Source organism: Rattus rattus, chromosome 9 (genome assembly GCF_011064425.1).
Source record: "Rattus rattus isolate New Zealand chromosome 9, Rrattus_CSIRO_v1, whole genome shotgun sequence".
Classification (NCBI taxonomy): domain Eukaryota; kingdom Metazoa; phylum Chordata; class Mammalia; order Rodentia; family Muridae; genus Rattus; species Rattus rattus.
The window spans coordinates 80,794,541-80,821,804 of record NC_046162.1 but is presented as its reverse complement, the minus strand read 5'-3'; the positions used below and the strand labels follow the sequence as shown (position 1 = coordinate 80,821,804).

At 46.2% G+C, this 27,264-nt stretch overlaps 1 protein-coding gene across 2 annotated transcripts; it reads right to left on the bottom strand.

Moving 5' to 3' along the window:
* Positions 1 to 390: 390 nt before the first annotated feature.
* On the bottom strand, positions 391 to 20,893 carry Pctp (phosphatidylcholine transfer protein). Of its 2 annotated transcripts, XM_032913457.1 has the most exons (6): positions 20,703 to 20,893; positions 7,794 to 7,911; positions 5,472 to 5,551; positions 3,933 to 4,104; positions 2,832 to 2,899; positions 391 to 1,549 (listed from the first exon to the last, which is right to left on the bottom strand). In XM_032913457.1, exons 1-6 carry the CDS (start codon positions 20,841 to 20,843, stop codon positions 1,484 to 1,486), a joined length of 645 nt encoding a protein of 214 aa, XP_032769348.1. In that variant the 5' UTR covers positions 20,844 to 20,893; the 3' UTR covers positions 391 to 1,483. The 2 variants fall into 2 exon arrangements, with proteins under 2 accessions (XP_032769348.1, XP_032769350.1); XM_032913459.1 differs by lacking the exon at positions 2,832 to 2,899.
* Positions 20,894 to 27,264: the final 6,371 nt, after the last annotated feature.

Genomic DNA, 27,264 nt, shown 5'->3' with positions numbered 1-27,264 from the left:
TTTAAATTTAATGGGTGTTTTGCCTGCATGTCCTTAAGGGTATGATTTGCATGTGGTATCTGTGGAAGCCAGAAGAGGGTGTCCAATGCCCTGGAACTGAAGTTACATAGAAGGTGGTGAGTTGCCATTGATGTGTTGGCAACCTAAACCTGAACCAGAGTCCCCTGAAAGAGCAGCCAGCATTGTAAACCGCTGAGCCATCTCTCTAGCCACAAATTGTCTGTCTGTCTGTCTGTCTGTCTGTCTGTCTCTCCTCCCTCCCCCTTTGTTTTTTTCTTTTTCTTTCTTTCTTCCTTTCTTCCTAGTCTTGAGCTAGGCCAGGTGTCGGTGCAAACAGAAGAGACCTAATTTCTTCTTCCACAAAGCAAGAGGTAAGAGGGAGACAGCACACAGAGAAAGGTAAGTCACTGTGTTTATTCATGGAACACAACTTTCTTCCCAGAAAGAACACACACTCTAAGAAATCCCACTCAAACAGATCCTTTCCTCTGTCTTTGCATCTTGAGTTTCCATATCCTTTAGTCAAGGTTTGCACAGAGTGATTGACTACAACTTTTCCCTGAGATCATTAAGGCTGTGTCTTGGCCATAGAATCTATTTTCCTACAAAAATTGAGGACCAGACGCAGGGTTCTAAGAGTCCCTGTTCTGAAGAGGTAGAATTCCTGAGAAAAAGGTGAAGAGCACACCAAATCACTACGTCAATTTCACTCCGTTGTAAACCATTATTGTCCCTTCAACATCTCCAAACGCTCTAGAAGGGGAAGTCACTTTAGTAAGACATGGTCAGCGTACTACACACACGCTGTCTCGGAAACCTGGGGCTTGCAGTCAAATGCACTGCTCAAGAGGTATAGATAGCATCTTCTCAGTGGATTATGGGAAAGGAAAAAAACCCAGATGTTGACAATTAGGAAACCTTGCTCATCTCAGCATGTGCTCAGTCAGGCCCGGGGCACTCCTCAGAGCGGTCTGATATCACAGCAACTACTGATCATGCCCAAGTAGAAACACAGCCACACTTGCTTGTCACCTCGAATCCCAGCCTGAGTCAGCGAGGCATCAAGAGAACAGGCATCACTGTGGGATTCGAACCTAGAAGGTCAACTGTGGACCAAAAGCCACTTCTAGTTGCAAGAGAGAATGCTGACGTGAGCCTGCTTTCCGGGAAGGGCCGCTCTTATATCTTGTCACCCTTCCTCTTCTCACTCATCCCCCCAAAAATGGCACAACAGAATGGCTCCTTTTCCCCACTAAGGATTTCCCTAATGAAACATACACAAGCATGGGACCCCCTATTCGACAGTGGAAGAAGGTAGTAGGCTCTGACTATGACCAGTGGGAAAGAAGTCAGCGATGGAGCTGGACAGAGGCAAGCCTTGGGGATGTGTAGCGCTTTGAAGGTGGGAACAGAAGGGCGAGCCTCAGTTGGTGTAGCACATCCAGAGGTGTCCTTCATGGATGCCGGGGTCCCGGTCTCCTCCTTAGGTTTTCTTGTGGTAGTTCTGACATGCTTTCACCATGTCTTTCAAAAAGTTTGGAACTCCATTCTGCAAAAGAAAAGAATATGTTTCTATGTGTTCCTCATTCCCTGGAGTGTAGCAGAGAAAGACGACAATGGAGTTAGAGGCAATCAAGGGCAATGGGGCTCCTGATCTGATTTCAACATGACGCTGTCACAGAAAATGGCAGAAGGCAAGACCCAGAGCAGACGGACCACTGCTTCAAAGACAGGGTTTGACTTCTGCTAATAAAAACTACAGAGTTCTTTTTAAAATAATTATTCATTAAAATGGAAGGAAGAGAGGCTAGGGATGTGGCTTAGCACCCAAAAGCACATGCGATGAATCTGAGTTCAGTCCCCAGCACCCATGTCAGGCAGCTCACGGCCACCTGTCACTCCAGCTCCAGAGGCTCCAATACCTCTTGTGGACCCTGCAGGCACGTATGCACACACTCCTTATAAACATATGCATGTAATTTCTTTGCAATAAAAAAAGGAAAGAAAAAATTAAAATGAAACAAAAAACTGAGATTACAAAGCAAATCAATAGTTGGAAATTAGATTGCTGATACTTCCTTATAAGTGGAAGGGCTTGCTTTACTGTACTAAAAACAGTGTTTGTAGTTAGGGGATGGGATATGCTGTTGTGAAAACATTGTCTCACTGACTTCAACTCCATGCAGGGGACAATATTCATCTTCCGTTTTTGAAAAAGGAAGAAAGTCAGGGCTTCCCTAAGTAACAGAAGACATTCAGTAACAGCCCAGATTCAGAATTGCACCTGTTTGCCTTTGATACCTACAGGCATTCGTACTTTCCCATGAGCCACTGGAGTTCACCACGGCACCCGTACGAAGCCTGCTGAATTGTCACAGTGATACAGAATCCTAGGAGTGGCAGACTATAGTGACCTGGGCCACTACCACTGTTCCCTGGCCTTAGAGAATGAAAAAAAGGCAAGGACAACCAAACTAGAGACCTCCTTCAGGCCAGGAAGGGTCTGACTGTCTCATAAGCAGATACTGAAAACACTGGTGTTCCTACAAGGGGCAGTCTTATGTCTAGGAGTTCCAGAGCGTGCTCTCGGAGGGCCGGTAGCCACCAGCAGGGAAGGGCTGACATTCCTGGCTAACAGACTCTTTGTCCTAATGTCTCAGCCTCCATCCTGGGTGTTGGCCATTCCAATTCTCCCCAAGTCACTCAACCAAGCTCTTCATAAAAGAGTCTCATTACCCTGGGACAATATGTCTCTTCAACATGACAACCCACAGGCTAAGTCAACATTTGTCAAATGCACGCTCCCCACTGCCTGACTCCTGGGACCTCACCTTGGCTGCCCAGTTAATGAGCCAGGACGGAATTTGGCCACCCGGGTTATCAAAGTAGTACATGAAAACTAAAAGAGAAGAAAAGACAATTCAGAAGGGGGCGGTGGGGGTGGGGCAGTGGGGGTGGGGGCTGGAAAAATACAATAACAAAACCATGCAAACCTGTCTTCCCATTGGGGCCCAGACAGCACAGAGGAAGGAGCAAGTGAACTGCCCCGACCCCCCTGTGGCTACTGACACGGGAGCATTGTTGAAAATGCAGCCAGGGGAACACTTGGCTGTGCTTTCTTAGATACCTGATGAATGCTAGACATTTGCAGATCATCTCTCGTTTCAGTATCCAAACAGCCCCGAGGCACTGACAGCATACTCGAGGAAATACAGACTCGGGAGTGTGGGAAGACAGACCTAGCAAGCATCAGGCTTAGGGTTCAGATTTTTGCCTGGCTCAGGCCACACTCATGCCAGAATGGCAGACACGGATGCCCGTGCTTTCCTTCTGGGCGACTGGGAACTCAATGTTCTTGCACTGGCCTTGTGTTTGTCCGAGCTCAGTCCTCGATCCACACCTGCAATCCACTGGTCCTGTCTAGGCTCAGCCCCGAGAGCTACAGGCTAAGCCTGAAGCAACTCTTCCCAAACTTGAATGTTCTGATTTCATCGGGTCAATAAAGGATGAAGGGGTGGTGGGTGGGGCTCGACAACCGCCTCAGCTTTTAAGAGCACTTCTTGCTCATAAGGAGGATCCTGGTTCAATCCCCAGCACCCACGTGGTGGCTCACAAGCACCCGGAACTCTAGTCCCAGCGGATATGATACCTTCTGACCTCCACAGACATCAGGGCAAGAGACATAGGCAGGCAAAACACTCGTGCCCATGAAAGAATAAAATAAGTAAATGTAAACGAACAAAAAGAATGCACCGGGTCAGACTGAAACATCTACCATCGAGCCCTAGCCTGGGACGTGGACTAAGAGGTTCCCACCTGCTGACCTCACTGCTCCTTGGTTAGCCAGACCACGGGTTACATTTCCTAGATAAGCGTTTGTACCTACGCTGCCCCCACTCAGGTGGCACTGCCGAGCTGCACCCCAGCTTTACCTCTGCTCCCCTTCTTGCCATCGCTCTCGATCGCCAGGCTCTGCTTGTACTGCTTCACTCGGATTACCCCAGACTTCTCCGGAAACTGAGGTACAGAGATATTCTGGGCCAGGACCACGTAGATCTTCCTCCCGTCCACATCCAGGTCTCGCCGCTGGCGGGTGTAGACATACTGTACAGCCAGTCAAGGCAGGACCCCAGCTCAAGGGCAGCCCACACTGGGGGCAACGGGAGGTCACTCTGCACCTTCCACTTAGCCTTGGCTCCCTTCTGTGTAATGTCCGCTTTCCCTGCAGAGCTGAGCCTCACAACCAATGGGAATTCTCACCGGAGAGCGCCTATCACCTAGCTGTGATCCCCCAAGCTCTTGGTCATGCAGGGATCACATTCCCCCTTTCTCCAAGGAGACGCACCAAGAACACTGTTCACTTAGCTGTAATCCTGGGGAAGCTAATCAAACACATTCATGTCACAGGCCACAATGTTCAGGGCATTAGAGAAATCCAAGGGCAGAAGAAACACTGGATAGAAATGGTATCGACCCGTAGATATTGTCTCAGCTGCAGCGGTAACCGCAGACCTCTACCCATGGAAGGCATCTATGTCACAGCTCAACTGTAGGAAATGTATGGATACCTCGAATTTTAGTAGGGAGATGTTCTCTTTGAGTTAACACTGGTTTGCCAAGAACAGCAAAAACTCTTCCACCTCTGTAAGCTTGCACAAAACATTCTCAAGGTCCACAGCACTAATTGTACCAATGATAACGACATCTTTAAAAACTTCAATTTTTACTTTCTATTATTTTTAAAGTCAACGTACGAAGTGATGGGTTTCATGGTGGCATCTTCTTCCGTGCAAATCACTATGGCTTCCCATCTCTGCTGCCCTTAGAGGGACTATTGTCCGGCAGCCATTTGCTCACAGCAACAATAGTTAATACGCTCAGATGGGAGGGAAAACTCCCTACACTTCAGTCAACTGCTGTACTTTACAAACAAAGAAATGGAGAGCAAAACCCTGCGCCTGGTGTCAAGAGCAGTCCAGAGGGCCATGCTAAGGAGGGGTCAGAAGCAAAGCCAGGGAGGCCCGGTTCCTCTGTCATGTCAGTCCGTCTGTCTGTTAGCTCACTTCCATGGGCCCCGCCTACTCCTCTGTGAGATTAAAAGTCTGGACTAACACTCCTCATAAACCGCTCCCCCCGGACCCCTGAAAGTCACCTTCCAGTGACCCTGGGTGTGGTTCCTGTCTTAAGCGTCACACCCAGAAATAATACTCTGAAGTCCCGGAAAGTCTCACAAGAGGCTCCAGGATTAGCATATGGTTCCTCAGAATCCAAGACCCACAACTCCTGTGACTGTGACGTTAGTGAATCCCAGTGTAAGGGCGGTGGCTGAGGAACACAGCACACTGAGAGAGAGAGAGAGAGAGAGAGAGAGAGAGAGAGAGAGAGAGAGAGAGAGAGAGAGAGAGAGAGAGAGAGAGAGAGAGAGAGACCACTTTCTGGGAATAGAGTGCTAGGGCGTGCAGAAAGGATACATCTCTGTTGGACAGAGGAAAAGGGTACTTCACTTCCCAGTACGCCACCATCTGTCCGTCAAACGACTTCTCATAGAGTTCTGAAAAAGAACACAAGAGGTTAGCACACCTGCAAAGTCAATGGCTTCAAGGAGTCTATTCAGCCTCAGTGCGTGACAAACCCCTAACTCACTAGACATAGAAATATTTTTTGAAACAAAAGCATATTTAATATACTGAAAGCTTGCTGTCTAGGGATGGCCTAGAGGACATGGAAACACAGAAAACCTAAATAAGCCTCCAGCACTTGTCCATTTCCAACAGCATGCTGGGATAGAATGTAAGGAACGGTATCGAGAAACAACCAGTAGCTTTAAAGCAGGTAAACCACCAGATGTCACTAGAGTACCAGGAGTACCATCAATGTTTGCCTCCCTACTCTTAGCCAAACACTGAGGGAGTCTAGCATGTATCTGTGAAACAAAAGGCCCACAGAGAGCTGTGTTCTCAAACGGCCGCAACATGGCTGAACTATGGCTAACCCTGTGTTCCTTGCTTCTTGCCTCTAAGCACCTGCCACAGTAACCAAATTCCCTCGATGTCCGTGCTCTTGTGCCAGGACATGCAAACTACAGCTCTCGGAGGAGATGGCCAAAGAGCAGGCAAGCGCTTTGCCTGTGTGGGGGTGGGGGCTCCCATCTAACCACCCAGCGAGGATGAAGTCATCCGTGAGTGAGATGCGAAGGGTACATGTAGCATTTAAAAGAATTCTATCAGAAACAGACCATTGATTAGGGAGCTTTGTGCCCCACTCCATGCCATAGGACACTAAAGACAGTCATGAAGGGAAGGGATGAGGGGGCCTCTGCGTGTTCAATATTCATGCCGATCCACACACACACACACACACACACACACACACACACACACACACTGCCTTACCCTTCTCTACTATGAGGTTTAAGTAGGTAAAGTAGTGATCTCAAGGCTTGGAAAAGGAACAAGAAATGACTATGATGTTTGAATGACCAGGGCCTTAGTGTGTTCTTTTAGACCCAATGGGTCACAAGGCTCTTGAGTACTCATAAATCCCAGATGCAGTACAGTAAGGACTTTCAGATTGTCCTAGCAAATCTAACAACAGCTTCCACTGTACCAGAAACCACAGGGTTAACAGCTGACGGTAGGTTCCATAGTTACTTTTCCTTTTGTTCCTCAATCAATTTATTTATTCATCTCACTTTCCTTTTTTTAAAAACAGGTGCCTTAGCTGACTCAAACAAAAGGGGTTTTATAGGCTGTCTGCTTCCTCCCATGGCTCTTTTCCAAGCAGGACTCACACGGGCACCTATTGACAAGGTGTGTGTCACATGATGGCCGTACGGCTGCTGTGGAGACTGGGGCGGTGTCAGTCTGCTCCCTGGGATGGGCACAGGTGCTGCCGTTCCCTAATGACGATGAGTATGTGAAAGCATGAGGCCGCCTGGGACCATGTCCAGGACTCACACGATAAGCAGTCGCTTTGACATGAGCTGTACAGAGTGAGTCCCGGCACCCTGACTGACTTCATTGGGAAAGCGTGGCTCTCTTTCCTGGACGTATGGGCATGGTTAGAGTAGAGCCTGTATCTTCTGGAGGACGAGTTCACAAGGAACAGGAGAGTTCTGCCAGAGAACTAGGTCAATACAGAGGAGCACAGGCTAGAGATGACGAAGCGTCCTGATAGGGTGCCTCTTGGATACTCGAAGGTGTCCTCACTAAAGACTCCATTTGCCCTTGGTTGGCTGTGCAGGTCTCTTTGACAGTGGCTGAGATAACAGGTGACATTTGCCCTCTAATATGTAGGGGTCTCCCTGTTTAATGCTTTCCAACTCAATGGATCCTGTCCCTGGCGTGGATCATGAAATGTTCTCAGAGAGGTGGGTCAGGGAACATCACCACCCAGCAACACCAACTGCCAGCGGCTTCTGAACAGGCTGCTTTGCAACTTCCGTCACGTGGTTCCCTGGACCTCCAGTGCCCTCCAACCACTCCTACCCTCTCACTTCCTCACATGTATGTGCTCTAGCTTGTTTGAAGATCTTTGATTCAGTTTCCAAAAGGAAGTTATATGCCCATCTTCCGAGAAGGTTTCCATGACAATCAAGCTACACGTGTGAGCACAGCTCAGGAAGCAGGGCAAAGCAATCAGAAGGACAAACGGAAGAGTGACTCTGAGACATAGCCAGGGTGAGTACTGGAAATGGCAAAGAGCATGCTTCAGCCTCCAGTACAGCAAGACTAAATTAGTCAAAAGCGGATTAACTCTCTAAGGATGTTTAATTTAAGCAAGCCATTACTCACCTTTCACGTACTGGTCCCATTTTTTCCTGTAGTCTAAGTCCATGTAAACGTCTGCGAGTAGAGATGGTGTGCAACTTTCCAGGACACCGAACACTTTATACTCGTAAAGTCCAGTTGACTATGGAAACACAGAGGGGGAAACAATCTGGTGAGACCAGAGTGGAGATTCCACATCACATGCAAAACAGCTGGAGCTGAGGTTCAATCACACCAAACACTGATCTCTTCTGGGGTCTTGGTGACCACAGCACAGAAGCAGGTAGGACTCCTGGTCTCATGTGTCTTATACACAGCGGTAGGTACTGGTGGAGGGACTCGTCATAAGCATTAGCTAGATGATTTCAGCAGGAAATAAGAAGAGTTACACAGTAAACAGTGTTTTGTGGAGGGCTCATGTCAACATGTAGGTAGAAGGAGCCTCTATAGGGACCATCTCCCAAGATTTATCAGGATATTGTGTTCTACAAGTCAGAAGCACTGGCCATTGGGAAATGAAGAAAGCCACTTGTGGTAAGAGGAACTGATAGACTGACGTGATTAAAGAGAGATGCCTAGAACACAGAGTGGGAGGAGCTGATGTTAGAGACGTTGAAGTAGCATGACACCAAAGGCCTTGGGCACCATGGTGAGATTAAACTTTGATTCTCATTTCTCTGGAAAACCAGAAAGAAGACTGTAGCCAGAGATATGGCCAGATATGACCAGGGATAGTTTTGACCAGATCTAATAAGATAGTGAAAGCTCAAAAGTTTTTTAAGTTGGTAAAGAACACCATGGGGAACAGAAATGATCTTTAAACTCAGCGCACGCGTGTCTAGTTGCTATCCATGGGAGGTCTGCCCTTTTCTGAATAGAAACAGAGAAGTGGGGGGTGGGTAGCAGGAGCAACTAGAAAAGCATGGATGGATGGACGGATAGACAGGAAGGAAGGAAGGGAGGGAGAGAGGGAGGGAGGGAGGGAGGGAGGGAGGGAAAAGAAAATACAAGACAAGACCCAGTGCAGCAGACAACAGACAGCAACAGAAACAGAGAGCTAACTAACATCAATGGTGGGAATTCGAGGAAGGTAAATCCAATAGGAATTACTGCTGGAAGAATGAGGGGAGGGAAATAGATCACCAAAGAGAACTCCACCAACCACTGCTGGACATGGTAGATGAGGGAGTGACTCTACTAACACAGAAGAAAATGGAAAGGGGGATCTGTGAGCTTCTGGTGTGAGCAAAAGGTCTGGTTTGGTCTGGTTGATTTCTAGGTACCAGGTATCATGTTCCACAGGCAGTCAGAGTTCTGAGGAAGGGGTATATTCCATATAGCCACGGAGCACAATGAAACCAGTGCATCTTGGGAAGTCCTTTACAAGACAGAGCTTTCCAACTGTTTTTATTTGGGTGTGGGGAGTTATTTGTTTTTGTTTTTATTAAAATATTAAATGTTTTTATTTTACGAGACTTAAAAGGGAACAGCTGTCTGGTTCAAACCATGTTGAAACAGGTGGCCCTGTTGTTTAGAAAAAGACAATTTCTAGATTACAAGTACAAGTGAGGTCCTTCCTTCTCCCGCCAAGCCATATCCTTGTCTGTGAGGGCTCTAGGCTCCAGGTGGCCCCACCACACATTTTGTTGGGTCCAGTGGCGACTCGGAATTCTCTGAGCCTGGCCTGGCTTAGTGGCCCTAGTGGGAAGAGGAAGATCTAAGGGACAAAAACAATGACCCAACGACGAAAGCCATGAAGCAGAGCAAGTGATAAAACACAGCCCTTGGATGGTGCTTGGGTTCCACTAACTACTCACTAAAGAAGCGCCTTAAAGCCCACCCTGAGGACCCAAGGGAAGTCTAAGAAAGGCTTGAGAGATCCTTCTAAAGAGTGGCGTCAACTGGGATGGCATTAACATAACAAACTATATCCCAGTTTAGGACTCTCAGAGGGTTGCGAAGGACCCCCCACTCACTCCCCAAAGGTGAAATTAGAAGTGAATCTATAGTAACCTGCCAGCTGCACAAGCGTATGGCTCGATGCCAGGGGTCTCCCACAAGCCAGTGGTGTTTGGCTGAGTTTGAAGACCTATATATTTCAGTATGGATTGACGCCCTGAGGTTCTGATGTGAGGCCTCAGGAGAAAGTGCTTCAGCCTGTCCCCACTGCACTGACAGAAAGGAGCACAGTGAGGGCTTCCCTATACACACATATCAGACCAGTACAGTGCACAGTGCATTTGAATATGTGTGTGTGTGTGTGTGTGTGTGTGTGTGTGTGTGTGTGTAGAGAGAGAGAGAGAGACACAGAGAGGGGGGGAGACACAGAGAGAGAGAGAGAGACAGAGAGAGAGAGAGAGAGAGAGAGAGAGAGAGAGAGAGAGAGAGAGAGAGAGAGAATGAGCGAACAGGGGGGGGTCATTTGAGAAAACAGAAGTCCTATTTTCTATTTTCTACATATGCTCACCAGAAACAGGATACTTACGTGTTAAGATAATGATCATGGGGTGGGGGCCTTCCATGATTTACTGTGGATATCTACAAGAATTAAGACAAACCATTTTCTTAGACTAAGTGGTCCTGTCCCTTCCTGAATGCAGTTGCAACCTTCCGTGACCCTGATTCTATCTGTTTCCACAGAAGAGGACCAGCAAATCAGAGACAAATAGCACGGCCTAAGGCCTGCGCGAACACAGAAGAATGAACTATTGTGACGACTTCCTTTAGTGCCTCCCATTGCGGCAGGGCTGAGAGAAATGCCAGCACTCCAGAGGAACAAGACCCTCGCTGCCTGCCCCCTTCCTGGTTTCTCAGTCCCATTTTTGCTGAGCTCCACAGCCTGGTCCAAATTCCCGGATCAAAGCTCGTCACCACTCATGATCTCTAAATGCACCCAGCACACATATTCATTTACATTTCCTCCTTCAAAAGATAAAGTGATTTTTAATCATTGTAAAAACAATCCATATTCACTGTTTGAATTCTGAAGACATTATGAAGAACTATGTAACCTCATAGTTCATGCGTATCTATTAATAATAGCTTATGGTATTTCTTTAAAGGGAGCAGATGTTTGTCTTCCTGAATGAATGGATATGATGTGGTATCGACAGCTGGAATTACTCTTACCTCAAATTTAATAGTATATTGGGAGTATGGAAAGCCCGTGTCAGAATATTTTATAGAAATAAGTAGTTTCAAAATGACCATAAGACTCTCAGTTCACGGTCCTAGTTCATTTTATCAATATGGGAGTTTTCCCAGAGATGAGCGTTAGGGAACATTAACATTCAGGGGCAGTTTGCCCTCTTTTCAAATATTTAGAAAACGCGTACATCAGGCCGTGTTCTCAGAAACGAGAAGTGGCTCCCTGGGACTGAGTACCACTGTGTTAGAGTTTGACAAAGAGAAACCTAATGCTTAGTTCTATTTGAGTGGAGTTTATTTTAACAATGTATCGGGCCTTCTGAAAATTAGATTTACAAATAATTGGTAAATTTTGTTTTGGATATTTTTCCAAGCTTCCCGACACTGTAATAAATAACTCCAAATATGTTTATGCGAGAGATGCTTGGATTTTACTGAAGTCTCCCACAGCGACCTCTAGAAATGTCTCACATCCCCCATTTACAGCAAACCGTACTGGGTGTCTAATGATCCATTTCTAAGACCACTTCCTACACTTCAAATACTGAAAGGTTATGTGGATGGCAGTGAATTAACCAGTATCATGCATGGAAGACAATTGCCAGAAGAAACAAGGTTGGCTGATATGGTATACACCCACTTCCTCCCTTCTGGGAGAGCTCCCAGGAGCACGTGAATGACTACTAACTTTTCTGGTCTCCTGTGTTGGAGAGCATCCAAGTGACGCCATCTCCTACTCTCAATGGGGACACAATATTTGGATCTGTGCCAACTCTTCTGGAATTGAAAAGCAGCAAACACATAGCAGAGTAGAAAGATCCAGGGTTTCTGGCATGAGGGGCCAGCTATAGATCTCTAAGTTATTAGTTACGCAAGACAAAAAGGTACCTTTATTTAGGGCCTCCTCAGTCTAGGCTTTTTTCTTGTCTTATTTGCTCCTAAAAGCAACGTTAATTGATTCAAAATGGTGCTCACTGACACTGCAGAATGTTATTTGAAACTTTTGATATTAGGAAACAGTAAAAGTTTAAAGAAAAATGGCCATTCTGATGGTTGGCATATGCTTGGCCCCGGGAGTGGCACTATTAGGTGTGGCACTATTAGGTGTGGCACTATTAGGTGTGGCACTATTAGGTGTGGCACTATTAGGTGTGGCACTATTAGGTGTGGCCTTGTTGGAGTAGGTGTGTCACTGTGGGTGTGGGCTATAAGACCCGCATCCTAGCTGCCTGGAAGTCAGTATTCTGCTAGCAGCCTTCAGATGAAGATATAGAACTCTCAGCTCCTCCTGCACCATGCCTGCCTGGATGCTGCCATGCTCCCACCTTGATAATAATGAACTGAACCTCTGAACCTGTAAGCCAGCCCCAATTAAATACTGTCCTTTCTAAGACTTGCATTGGTCATGGTGTCTGTTCACAGCAGTAAAACCCTAACTAAGGGATCTGTGTAATCATAAGGATGTAAGTCTGGATCCCCAGAACCCTTGAAAACCCCGGATGGAAGGTGGGAGAGGTAGCTGAGTAGTTAAGAGCGTTTGCTGTTCTTGCAGAAGACCTGGGTTAAGTTCCCAGCAGACACATTGGACAGCACACAAATTCATGTAACTCCAGTTCCAGGACATCCAACATCCTCTTTAAGTCTTCCATGGGCATCTGCATGCACATGTAAACTCATGTAGGCACGCACACATATAAATAAACAGGTATACATGTGGATTCCATGAACACATACAAGAAACACTTAAAATCCCAACTCTCCATCTTTTCTGGTGTATAAAACCCTTACTACAAAGGAAATACAAAACAACCACAGAAAACCACTTCTCCATACAACTGGACCCACTCAAAAGAGCAGATCCTCCAAAGTCCCTTTCTTTGCTTCATAAACCATGAGCTGCCTCTCCTCATTGATCAATCAAAAGAAAATATTTGTTAACTGAACTGAATGGACTTTTCTCCTTGCTAAAAGGCCCTGACCTGTGACTTACCCTACAGTGAGCCAGCCAGCCCTCCCTCGGGTGAACAGGCCAGCCTCGGGATAAAGGACTATCTGATCTCTTGCCCAATCATGCCATCTTTTTTCTTCATTTCCCATGCATGGCTCTCTCTAACCCTTTAGACTACTGTTTAGAAGAGAAAACCCACTTGCCTAACTTTCACCCTGCTGAAGGCCTTAGGGCCAGATAGTTGCCCCATCACAAGAGCCTCCTGACTCCCTGAAGGTCTCTCCTGCTAGGGCTGAATCGATTCTTCGTTTCACATCACTCTAAAACAGAATGGCAGAAGAGTGTTCAAACTTGTGGCTTCGGGAAAGAAAATATGATTATGTATAACTTCCCTAAAATACTATAGGAATACAAAGCAGTGTTATTCTCTGAGAATAATGGAGCCTCTCTGGTTCCTTGGTGAGTATCATACTTTTCTACTGCTAAGCAGAGACACCATGACCAAGGCAACTTATAGATAGGTTTATTGGAGGTTTGCTTGCCATCTCAAGAATGACTCCTCTACCATCATTGGTTGTGAGGATAAAGCATGCAAGAGGGCAGACTCAGTGCAGAGAGGTAGCTGAGAGCTTACACCCTTGTCCAAAAGTGAAGGGGGAACTGGGATGGAAATGCCCTGGGCTCTTGACTTTTGAAATGTCAAAGCCTGCCCCAGTGACACACTCATTAAAGTGACTCCTTTAGCAGTGCCACTCCTCCTAGTCCTTCCCAAACATTTCCACCAAGTGGGGACCAAGCATTCAAACCTATGAGCCTATGTGGGTTAGTTTGCCTTCAAACCACCACAGTGAGCCTGACAAGTTAGGGAGCTACACTGATAATCACTGTTCCAATGCGGCCCCAGACCCATGGCTTAGGCTGAAAAAGAATAAAGACATATGAACAAGGAGTCGAGCAAATATTTTAAGAAAAAGTAAAAAAGAAGTCCAGAGAGTGGGAGCACCTCAGAGGGAGGACTATTGATGTATTGCCCCACATGGTCGTCCAGCCCAGTAGCCATATATGGATCTTATGGAAGGAACTGGGTAGGGGCTGAGGTAATTTCTATGGAGACTGGTCAGTTTTGAGAACATCACAGACCAAGGTCATAAGGGGTCCACATGCCTCATGCATGCTTCCTGAACCTCTTTGAAGAACTGAGCCTACATTGCTTGTTCAGTCAAGTGTGTGGTCATGTGAGCCAAGTGGGCCCCACCCTTCTCCCCGAAGGAGAGTTACCTGTGGTCTCAGGGAGCCTTGACAGTGGGCACTAAATTGATGGTTAATGTTTAACTTTGCAGAGGCACAAAGAACTACACATGTCCTTCCACTAAGTAACTCATGAAAAACTCAAAAGAAAGGATCTAGGATCTTGCCACTGAGAAGCGATGGGGCACAGGCTCTCACCATGTGCTTCCCTTGGTGACCCATCAGTAGTCACTGTGACAGCCACACGGCTTGTTTGGAGGAGTTTTTCCACTACTTGGGCATGCTATGATTCTTTCAATAGTATTAGGGACTGTCTAGCTAGTCATAATTTAGTTTCCAAGCAATTTATAGTCATGTTCTTACTGACTTATCTGTGTGGTCCTTGAAGTAGACAGGGAAGTTGCTGTGGTCTCTGTCTTTATAAGAAATGAAACTCAGAGATACTGGACTCAGACTTCCCTCAGTCTGACAATCAGTGTCAGGTCAAAGAGAAACCATGAGTCTTTTGACACCAGCTCCTTCTACCCCAAGAGGGTTTCGCTCAGTCCTACCCCCTCTGCATGTTTCATCCAAACCACAGGATAATAACTAAGGTAACCAAGCCACTTTGATGATCCAAAGGCCCATTACATAAGATCTTACCTCCGGCAGGGGCCAGAGACCAATGATTTAAAAGATCAGGTGACTTGCTAAGAGCCAACCAATGACACTCAGTGACAAAGCCTGAATAACCTGTCCCTTCTGCTGTTCTTGTTTCAGAATGGACGTCACAGTGGGAGCTTCCCTGGGTCCCTAAGCCTGGTGCATTTGTCCAGCAGGACCCTTGATGGCCAAAGTGATGTTTTAGATGCTGTTTCTGGACTAGACACCGCCATGTTTTCCACTGTTAAATCTCTAAGAGGTGTCTCCTAAACTCTGTAGCCAAAAAGGACAGCATGGTGGTGGCAGCATGGCTTGGAGCCTCAAGCTGAGCTAAGTCTATTCGCTGTCTACCTATCTATAAATGGGTCAAAGAAGAGCTTCTAATTCACAGAATGTGTTTGAGGATCGCGTCAGGTGATCCAGCTGAAGTCTAGGAGGGGTGTACATAGACATTTGATCTCCTTTCTCAGGTTTAAGAAGTGAGAACAGAGGACCACAAATTCCCCACATTTTGGGGGAACCCTAGCCTACATATCACCCGCTCTATGCCAGACACCCAGCTTAAGGACATAAGCATCAGCATCCCCACTACCGTAAACTGAGGTGACTAAATTTTAAGATGTGATTCTGATGCTCATGGCTTATATAAACACCACGTTAAGGGGTTGTGGTGTTTGGAGGGTGGTTTTTGGTTTGCTTTTGTTTTTTTAATGATGGATAAGATTTTTAAGAGTCATGAATTTACTTTCACAGCTAAGGCTACTGACGTGCTCATTTGACCTCGGCAGAGCAAGTGCAGTAAATTTACACGAGAGAAATAAAAAATGCCAAAATGTTATTTACAGTCGACCTTCGCCATTCCCACCTAGAATGATCACCTGTAGACATAACCTGCCACACCACACCCTCCTAACCTCATCTAGACAGAGGAACCACCCACGAGTAATTTGTAAAGCTTATCTGAACTTTCATCGGTGACTGTTAGGCAGTCCAACCGCCTTTTTCTAACTGTGCCCTAACTTGGCCTCTCGCAGCGGCAAAGAGCCCTTCCATTCCTCGAGGGGACAAGGTGTCCTTGGAGAGCTGTGGGTGCTCACCAACTCCAGCCATTCTAAGAGACTTAATAAATCCAGGGGACATAAGAAGCAGGCATTTTCACCAATAGAAAGTCAGGGGTCAAGGATGAAGCAGCCATGGCTACAGACTGTTGAGAACACCAGATCCATGTAAGATTTCAAAACTCTCTAAGAAACTGAAATGGGGTTAAGACCTAAGGGTTGCAGGTACCCAGGTAAAATGGTGACAGCTGACACTCGCCAACACACTCAACAGCAGAGGACAAGCTGATTGCTGCCATGGCTTATTTTATTTTGTTCACACAATGACAGATAATATGAGGTTATGGGCTAGCTATTAACCCATTCCTTCCAGACAAGAAAATTGAAGCTTAAAAAACATTCAGAGGGGGATTGGGGATTTAGCTCAGTGGTAGAGCGCTTGCCTAGCAAGCACAAGGCCCTGGGTTCGGTCCTCAGCTCCAGGGGGGAAAAAAACATTCAGAGGGACATTTTTTTTTAAAAAGAAAAATTTATAGATGAAAGCTTCTGTTCAGTATTACCCCCCCAAAAAAACTCTGGTTCATCTGGGAATTGGTATAGTCTTATAGCCAAACATCCAGCATGTCCGAATCTTATCTATGAGTCTTCAACCCTTCTCAGGGTTCCAGGACCAGATAAAAATGTTTCACTTTGCCTGAAGTCCCCAGCAGGGGTTGGTGAAAGGCAGGGCAGACGTCACAAAGCTTGGCTTCCACCTGGGAACAGAAGTGGGGCTTCCTACACAACTCCATCCCCCAATCTAACCCTTGGGATCAGCATTCTCACACACTCACCCTGAGAGAGAAGAAAGGTTGTTACCTGTCTCTATGTGCTCCTGGAGGAAGTAGAGAAGAAAACCCTCTTCATACAGGGGGGAAAAAGACTCTCACCGGTGTCTAGCTTGTAGACAGGCTGGCCCTGCTTGCTTGGAAGCTACAGTTCAGTGAGTATCCTGAGTTTGGGAATTCTCCTATTCATCACACTGGCAGCCAAAAGGGTAGGAGGAGCAGGTAGATTAGGTCTATCATGCTGCAGTTTAAAAAAAAAAGTCTGTGATACAAACTGGATTAGATCCAGTTATGGGATGGTAGATGATGAAGCTTCTAGTCTGCTGAGATGGACTGCTGTCAGCTAAGGTCACCCCCGAGCTTCCTTCCTAGGGCTGCGGTACAGCCGGATCAATGCAGTTTCACCGTCCTCTAGGGCCCACAATAGCTTCCTGAGGACAGCGGTGCCAGGTCGAACCACTGCCGGGACAGGACTGTTGGCTCCTCACCTAGCTGAGACACAGCCAAGGACTAGTACACACTAGGGGAGTCCCTTATCTCCACCTGTGGAGAGATGACCTACTAAGTCATTAGCCGCATCCTTTCAGCCCAGCATCTGTCTACACCAAAGTTGTGACCTCTGCGTGCCAGAGTCAGTCTACAGGCCATGTTCCTGACTATTGCCATGGTAACGCAGTCCAAAGCTACAGCAAGATATGACTGAAGATCACCAGGAAAGATCTCCTAAAGGCCTGTGGGTCTTCTTTTCAGGGAACTTACCAGTACTGGTCAGAGGACCACACTTGCTCCCAGGGGTCATTAACTGGAACAGCTAGTCTTTAAGACAGACATTGTTTCTGCCTTCAGCTCCTCTCAGCCCTGTTTTCAACTGTTTATACCACTCATCAGATGAAACAAAGTTCAAGCAAAAGATCGAGAGGCTGGTTAGGAAGAAACTATCCATGTGGAACATGTCACTTATTAAGAAGGAAAGTCATAAGAACATAAAAATGTCAAAAGTTCCCACTTAGGAAGAAGATATATAGGGTGGTGCTTGCCCACATGCCCCTAAATGCCAGCACTCTGGAGGCTGACACAGAACAATCATCCAGAACTCCAGGATAACCTGGGCTACACAGTGAGTACCAGGCCAGCTAGAGATCCATGCAGGAAACTCTGTCTCAGATAAACACAGTTAAATGAGGGAAAGTTCCCATTTTTGTCTAACAACAGGATTCAGACATCTACTTTAAGGATGGTAAAATTTACTTTTTAATTTAAAATATAATGTAGTACATCGAAGACTGCTTCAAAGCCTCTGAATTTGTTTTTAATCCTTTCCAAACCCCACAGTAAAGCCGTTCCAGCCGCATTTATAAGGGCACAGTCTGTCTTCTTCTGTCCTCATTTCTACAAAGGATGCTGGGTGGAAAACCACAAGGAGCAGCAAGATTACCACCTCGAGTGGACCACCTCTGATGTGGAGGACTGAAGGCCGAACAGTCAATCACCCACGGTCACCTTGAGGCCATGCACAACATGATCCTTAAATGCCCATCAGCCCAACCAACCTACACAGTATCTTCCTAACCAAGCCACTGGAACCTTCAGAAGTGACGCGATCTTAAAGTGCCATTTAAATCATGGTAGAGGATCAATGAATATTGAATGGTTACATAACCAGTCTTTGGCCTCTGTTTCAATATATTAATAACGAGGCACTCCACCTCTCCCAGGACTATCCATTCCATCTCCCAGGTGCTCTACCAAAGTATGATGTAGGAGGCAGAGTAGGGAAGGGGCTTCCTTCATGGACAGAAAGCTTGAGTGTTACTCTGGTAACAGCTCTTAATCCCGAGTCTTGGATTATATCATGTACCTTCCAAGAACCCCGATGTCTTTATATCCATGTATAGAGGATGGCCTCCGTCCATGGGAATGGGAAGACGCTGCTGGAAAGGGTGATCTAAGACTTAGCATCCCACCTAACCTGTGCCTGCTGTCCAGAGATAGAAAGGGTTTAAGAGACAAGTGTGGAACCCCACAGCTGGGTTCAGAGGCCGATTATAACCTAGAACCAACCGACTCATTTCTTCCACATGCTCCTTCCCAAATGGATAAGAAGACGATGATCAAGAACATCTATCCTAGGGCTAACCTTGGAACGGTGCCCAGATTAGAAGACAATATGCTGCAAGTGTTAGCAATCAGTGTTAGCAATGACTGGTAGCAATTCTATGACGAAGGGTGACAAGAAGAGGACAGCGATAAGATCACAAACTCGCTTTCAAGTGCTGGCATGTGGGATGCGGCACGGTGAAGAGGCAGAAGGCCAAGGGACCAGTTATAAAGATAAGGCAATACGAGGTGAGAGGTGCTGAGAAGCCAACCTCAAAACAGAAGAGGGAGGGACGGAGTTCCGATGCCCGATACACCTCAGCGAGTGCCCGGTTACGTGGCTGGCAGGGAAAGTGCAGGATTACGGAGAGAGCAGGAGTTTGGGCCCAAAGCATCCTGTCCACTTTCACACATCGAGCTGTTAAAGTCTCAATAGGATGTTGGTTCTGTGTGTTGTGTGCGGCATGCCGTCTCTTGTCCATCTGCCAACCTTAGCAAACCACAAACAGGGAAAGAAGCAGGCACCCATGGGTGCACGTGAACACGATTAGCGAAAAGACAAAATATCAGGTAGAGGTCCTTTCTGTGCACTGAAGTTTAGATGGGACATGGCACAAAGCCATCCACCAGGCTGACAGCTATCATCAGTTACTTCCTGTCCGTGACGTGACAGAAGCATACAGTAAAGTTTCCTATTGCTGACCTCACGAAGGATCCCTAGCCCCACAGGACTGTGAGACTACATCGATCCCGGCTGCCCTGTGACCTCACGAAGGAAGCTCAGGTGACCTCAGCTGACAGGAGTCCACCTCTGCCGTCTAGAAGCATCATGCACCTTCACACAGTTTCATCTGACCCAACTCGTCCCACACACGTCTTCTACTCGGTTGTGAACCCTCCAACTGCATCTGTCCTGAACTTCCCCGTGCCTCTGCAGCAAGGTCATTCCATCCCTCCAGATCTTCCTTGACCTGTGAAATCCACGGCTACCATGATAGATCAGTAATCGGATTCCTTTGCTATACCACTCTGGTCTTGTGCCGGGGACCTTCGGTTGCCCACTGCAAAGCAAGCCTGATGCCAGACCTCCAGTTTCTCCCACCTGGGTAGCTACTTGGTTCCAAAGGCTTCCAATATGCCTCAAGATGCTTACCAACCACCTCCACCCCTCCTCCAGCTTCCGTTGCTCTTTCTGCACGAAATTTCACCACCGGATTATTAAATAAATCTTAAAATTAGAACGCACAGAAGACAGTCACTAAAATGGTGGGGTTGCTATTGTTGCCTCTTGGCCAACTCTGAACATCCAGTCCCCGAGTCCTGACTCTTTCCCATCTGCCTCAGGACACAGCCCTTCTGTGCCTCACACAGCACTGGCACCCATCTGGCAGAAACCATGTTCTCTGCAGGCACGGGCATGATCTAGGAAATCAATGGACCAGTGTTTTAATTCTCCTCACAAAAACTGGACTAAAGTTGGACTAAACTTCCAAACCACTCATTTTCTGTTGTCTATCTGCTGATTGTTGCCAAATGCCTCTCTTGGGAATGTAGACAGTCACACACTCCCAAATGTCCGTGGGCACGCCACTCCAGCTAAATATCTGAACCTTGTATTGGACCCACTCCTGGTTATACCCACTCCTGGTGAAAGTCCAGACCCTGGACGGGGTAACTTTGGCGCCTCGCCCCATCTTCAACCACGAGCCATTAAATACAATGCCCTGTTCCCAGGCCTTTGAGTTTTTACAAACTCTACAGAGTAAAGCATAAATTACAACAACTCAAGTCCAGCCGCAGGATTAACCTGAGGCTGAGCCAGGACAACTTCCCAACCGCATAAAATCTACACAGGGTAAAGTAGTTCCGAGCGAGGAACCTAGTCATTCCTGCAGAGCACAGGAATATCCTTGGGGAGTCCTAGCCCAGGCCCCTGATCTCCTCCAGCGGGCGGGTCAGCTGCTACCTGGTCCAGCAGCCGGTAGATGGTTATGCCTGAGGCTTCTACCAGGAGCTGCCAATCGGCCCCAGTTAGCACCGGTTTCTGGAGCTCGGCACAAGCCTCCCGGAACTGCTCGTCCGAGAAGTGGGCTGCGGGCCCCGCCATCCTTCCGCAGCCGGGATACAGCGCTCCGAGCGCAGGTCACCCACTGGCCCTTAGAGAGATCGGGGGCGGGGTCACAAGGTGACCCCAACCTGATTGGCCGGGAGCAGAGAAGGCGGGACTTGGCAGAGGAGGCCGGACGTGGGAGGGCAGGGGTGGAGAGCAGAGGTTGCGGGGGAGGTTCCAGGTCTCGAGGAGGGCGGGGCTAAGCAAAGGGCAGGAAGAATGGGAAAGAAAAAAATCTAGAAAAAAGCTAGTTTATCTGGGGAAAGAATGAAGAAGTAGGGAAACTTCTGGCGGTAGGACAGACCATCCCATACTCACCTCCACACCCTTCAAACCCGTGAGGCCCCTACCCACCTACCTCTCTGAAGGTGTAAAGTCTCTGGATGATGTTTGGGGAGAAGGACAGAACACAAATGCTTGAAAATCTCAGAGGTCAGAGGGTAGAACTGTATTTCAAAAAAAAAAATGCTCTTCTTTCTGTTATACATTTTGAAACACTATTTTGTGAATCAGACCCTTGGATTCTGCAGAAGGGCAAGGAAGTAAGTGCGAGGCACGAAAGACTTAAGAAATCAAATCACAATGGACAAGATTTTGCCAGCCCAGTGGGAACGAATGATATGAAAGATATGGCATCTGGATTTCTGCAGCTTGCATAATTTAGGTCTTTGCAACTCAAAGATCATTTTGTTCATTTGAGTCTCATGGTGTTACAGACTCGCTCAGCAGAAAACTGAAACCGGGCTTTGAGAGTTCAAAGATAAGTGAATGCAACACTCTATTGCCAAGACAGTCTGGGAAGCCAAATTGCCTAGTCTGTAAAATGGGGTCAAGGACTGTGCTGCCTTAAATAGTTGAGGGCCATAGACTATGGTTCCCAGTGCCTACCAAAGTATTATTTAATGATCATTCCCTCTTGTTTTGCATTAATAAACCTAAATGCAATTCTTTCAATACTAGAAAATAAAAGGTGGGTTTAAAAAAAAAAATGGATCGAAGGCAGTTTACAAAGGCCCCAAGGTCACATTTGCCACAACAAAGACAAATTACTACTTTATTCACCTCAGCATTGGTTTTGTTGTGCAGGACAGAAGGAAAGTAAGTTATTCCAAAACTCACAAAAGATGGCTACAAGACAGATTTCCTTGCAGTTTCAATGGTGGCTCGTAAGCTTTCTCACTGTCACTGAAACAAGCAATCCACTCACACACACCCAGCAAGGAAACCAACATGGAGGATCGTCAAACCCATTATGAATGTGTGTTTCAATGAAATCGGAACTTTGTCACCACAGAAATACCAATAAATTAAGACAGGCCCAAGAGTTTGAACAGACTCATAGAAGATACAAGAGTTCAAATTTAAGCTGTATTTATTGTACATGTTCAAATATGTTGTCTACTATACACACACACACACACACACACACACACACACACACACACACACACACACGCTTATTTTATTTTAGTCAGCACAGGACACAATAATGTTGCCGAACAGTTTTTCTTTCATGAAGCCCCATCCCCCCCCAAAAAAAGTATAAAATGACTTTTCTTCTGTCCTGTACAACAAAATCAATGCTGAGGTGAGTAAAGTAGCAATTTGTGGCAAATGTGACCTTGGGGCTTTTGTAAACACTTTAAATAATTTTTAACCACCATTTTAAGGCCTGTTATTGTTGATTTACATAAGTAATCCAACCTGATTCCTTTATGAGACAAGGTCTTTTTAGGGGGTAGAGGGTGGAAGAACCAGGTCTCACAATGAAGACCTGACTAATCTTGAACTCACAGAGATGTCCCTGACTTTGCCTCCTGAAATGCTTTCTAGATGAACTGACTATGCAGTCACCCAGGCTCCTGGTCTCAGCTGTAGAAATGCCGAATAAGACAGACCAAAAATTGTTCTATACACACAGCTCGGAACAAAGAAATGCAGGGTAGAGTTCAGAAAGGGGAGCCTGAGTGACAGCCACAAAGAGGTGCGTGCGTACGGGTGTTTCAGAACAGATAGTATCTACCCTGGTGTTTCTTCATCCCACACTCCCACCCCTGTTCTATAATCCTGAGTCTGTGGAGGAACTCCTGTTTCGAAGAGGCTGTTGAGCATGAGCAGAAGAATGATCCCTTTCTGGCACCCTTTTGACACCTATCCACTTGTAGCAAGTCTGCCATAGCTTATGTCGTAAAGCCAAGGAACAGGTCTTGCTGCTGGTATCAAGTCATAAGGAGTCCTGTCATTCCATGCTTACCAAAGAACATCCCCCTGGCAGCTTAGAGAGGTAAAGGCCAAGTGCAGGTCCACTGCTGAGTTTAGCACGGATTTTAATCTCTCTCACCTGTAGGAAGAGCATGTGTCTCCTGAGGATGAGAACTTCCTATTTTCATCTGAATGACAGGAAGAGTTCATGGAGGATTCGGGCTTTATTGGGGGGCCCTGGTCTAGCTCCCCGCGTGTAGGTAGAGCAGCATTTTCAATTCGAGCTCAACCATTAGCACCTCAGCCTTCATCCCTGGGACTTTCTGTCTTCAGGGGTTTGGGGACACCCAAACACAACACTTCTGCCTTTGATACTTGAGTTGAGAATGCACAAGAACCACAGGTAATAAGTAGGCACGAAATTTAACGCAGGACCTTTGAACCTCTGGGTTGTTGCCAGAATCAAAACAGGAGATACTTTCACAACCAGGACACATGGAGTTTCCACAGAGAACATAACACCCACAGGAGAGGGATGTACGAAACAGAGTAAGAGTCACCTAGACCTGAGGAAACAGGGCCTATGATTTGGTTCCATGGCAAGGCAGTTGCCTAGGAAGCATGAGGCCCTAACAATACCCAAGATAACAGCTCTCCGTATGAAAAGAATTAGGGTTGGGGATTTAGCTCAGTGGTAGAGCGCTTGCCTAGCAAGCTCAAGGCCCTGGGTTCGGTCCCCAGCTCCGAAAAAAAGAAGAAAAAAAAAGAAAAGAATTAGAAGATGTACAATTAGAACCAAAAAGGTTTTTGATGAAAGCTGCTGCTGCTGATGATGACGACGAAGAAGAAGAAGAAGAAGGAGGAGGAGGAGGAGGAGGAGGAGGAAGAAGGAGGAGGAGGAGGAGGAGAAGAAGAGGAGGAAGAGGAGGAGGAGGAGGAGGAAGAAGAAGAAGAAGAAGATGGTGATGGTGATGAGTTCAATATGAAAACAACTAGTTTGTGCATTTATAGAAAGCCAAAAAGGCCCAGGTTGTACTAAAAGAACAGAACACACACACACACACACACACACACACGTCATATTCACACAAGTGTCTAGCTTTATCATAAAAATCATGTAGTACCCCAAAGACTTGCCTCTCTTCCAATTCCCATTACCAGTAGACACACTCCGTGACCCAGGCCTTGGCCTTTATATACCATCTCTGCTAACTACTCGGGGACAGCAGCTGATTATAGGTTCAAACAGGGAACTTACAAACCTAGGACACTGTATGCCTGAAACTAAGGAGACTCAGAGAGTACTGAAGTCGTGTCCAAAAGATACAGGAACTGGCTGCAGAACTACCCACTGGCAAAATTCTGGGAAACACAACATCAAGAAAGAATAAAGGCAACAATGGATTAGGAGCAAAGCTTTAAAAAAGAATCCATGGGACTAAGGAGATGGCTCCATGGCTAAATTGTTTGCCACAGAAACTTAAGGACCTGAGTTCTATTCCCAGCATCCATGCAACAAAAATGGGCCTGGTGAAGTACACTGAGATCCCAGCACTGGGAAGGCAGAGATAGATGCCTCTCTAGCCCATAGTCATCAAGACCCAGGTCGCAGTAAGAAACTCCATCTTAATAAACGAGGTGGGGGCCGGCAAGATCACTCTGCAAATGGAAGTTCTGAGGGCCTGACTTCAGTGACCAGAATCCACGACACGAGGAGAGAGCTGGTTATCATACATATATGTACACCAGCTGACACTCCCATGCATGTCACAGCACATGCATACACCATACAAACACACAACTCTAGTAATGAATAGTAACTTTTAAAAGATGAATCGTTCCTGAGGAGCAACATCTGAGTTTGACCTTGAACCTACACACATACGTGCATACCCACAGGTACCCAACAGCAAACATGCCTCCACAAACACCTGCGCCCACACATGTCTTCGTGCTTTCAAACAAAAGATCTGTGTCCATTGATTAGGGGAGAAAGATGTCGAGGAGAAATGACTGGCAGCAGAGAGGAGAAAGGTTCCGTCTGTTTTAGGTGAAATAGAAGTAAACTAGTTAGAAAATTCCCTTTTCTCACCCTCAGTGATTTGTCCCACTTAGGGAAAGGATCTCCGGGGTTGGGGATTTGGCTCAGTGGTAGAGCGCTTGCCTAGGAAGCGCAAGGTCCTGGGTTTGATCCCCAGCCCCAGAAAAAAAAAAAAAAAAAAAAAAAAAAGGAAAGGATCTCCAACAGATGCTAAGCTGTCATGTGAGAGGCTGGAGGTGATTTATTAATTGCCTCAAAGGACCACCCACAGATTCCTTAAGACATTCACACAGGAATGTAGCTGACCACATCTCTCCATACCTGATCAAAGATCAACAGTTTCCCAAATAATAGGACAGCTACCATTACGCTTCCCTGAAATGACAGTGAGTAATTGACAACATCATCTAAGCATATTTTTCTTGGCCAAATGTTTATTTAACCTGCAACCAATCGTAAGACACCAATCAAACAGAGGAAGCAGAAAAATCTGTCAGGATACCTACTCTGATTAAAAACAAAATAATGAAATGAAACTGCTCCAAAACTCAAGAGAAATAACAGCTATATGCTATATATAAATTCTAGTTGGATTATAGAATCACAAAGCTCTGTAGACCTCAGTTAATCGGAAAGCAGCTTGGCGGAGGGGGTGGAGAACTGGGAAGGGTCCTGGGAGCTCTCATCTTCTTCACACTCTGACCAAATGCCACTCGGTTAGAGAGACCTCCCCTGACCACATCTTCCCATAGTTGAGCCTCCAACTCAGGTTTTCTTTCTCTATTTCTGAGTTTGACTTCAGAATAATGATAAGGGGTATTTGAATATGAAGCTTTCAGATGATGTTATAGAATTATTCTTAATATCTCTTAAGCATAGAGAAGATGTTGTTGAGAGAATGTGGCTTTCCTTCTTGGAAAATGCCAGCTAAATTTCTCAGGTGATAAATACTATGTTCCCCATAATTTACATTAAAAAGCTTTACATTAAAAAGTAAATATAAACAAAATATAAATAGCAGATGAATTTAGAGCAAGGGCATCCAGATCTCTGTTGTTCTGTCCCTCCCAACACTTTGATACATTCAAAACAATTCTAATACTAACCTTAGGGGAAAATCCAGCAATACATTTTTCAGGGTGTGGTTGTTTCTTCTGATTCTGGAACAAAATACCCTGACAAAAATCAACATGAGGGAGAAAGTGGGTTTATGTGGGTCCCTTTCCATGGTGCAAAATCTCAAGAGGATGGGGCATCACAGTCCAGAACAGAGTAATGAGTTAATCCTCCCTTGCTAGGTTTCATGGTTTTTAGGTACTACGTGCAAAGGGGACCCTGCTGCTGTGGGTGCTAGTCTGAGGATGAGTCCCTTAATCTGCTGAATGCTCTGTTACCTGTAGAGTCTGGTGTCCTGATTAATGACATCATTTCTTCTAGATATGCATCAAATAATGACCCTTTAAATCTCCCAGCTCTTTGAACCTCCACATGCCTCCTTAGATCATACAAGTTGAGACTTTTGATCTTGGATAGTCAGGATCTCTACCCCTGCTTAACAGACAAGTAGCTATAAAAAATGGATCATTAGCCATCATTAGTCCTTAAGATTAAGGAATCAAAGTCACAAAAAGGGAAACTGAGGCAGGAGAGAAAAACCCAGGAAATTAAGGCATGGAAAAAAGATCTCTTCCTTTTCCTCCTCCTCCTCTTCCTCTTCCTCTTCCTCCTCCTTTTCCTCCTCAATCTGGTGGGAGTCCCCTGCTTGTTGAGTCATGAGTTTCAGCACAGGGATGGTGAGATGGCTCAGCAGTTAGAACCTTATGAGCCCAGGCCTGAAACTGAATTCAATCCACAGATCACGCAAGGTAGCAGAAGAGGTTTGGACTTCACACGTGTGCTATGGTACACACACACACACACACATACACAGAGAGAGAGAGAGAGAGAGAGAGAGAGAGAGAGAGAGAGAGAGAAGAAACTAATTTAAAGAATTACATCACAATTAATAAAATTAGCCACGAAGTTTGCCTCATAGAAACAATCTTCCTCTTATCTGGAGATATTTAAAATAAGAATGTTAAGATAGCAATGAAGCAGACCTAAAACCTGAACATATATGACCTTCAAGTGTGACCTTACTCCTTCCCTGGATGCAAATCTGAAGATTTCTGATAG

Bases quoted from the DNA above. Each gene is read 5' to 3' on its own strand.
- Pctp (XM_032913457.1), bottom strand. From the start codon at position 20,843: ATGGCGGGGCCCGCAGCCCACTTCTCGGACGAGCAGTTCCGGGAGGCT. The intron at 7,912-20,702 runs GTAGCAGCTGAC...GTGTTTCCATAG, and splicing joins TCTACCGGCTGCTGGACCAG to TCAACTGGACTTTACGAGTA. The intron at 1,550-2,831 runs GTGAGGTCCCAG...TTTCTTTTGCAG, and splicing joins TCATTAACTGGGCAGCCAAG to AATGGAGTTCCAAACTTTTT.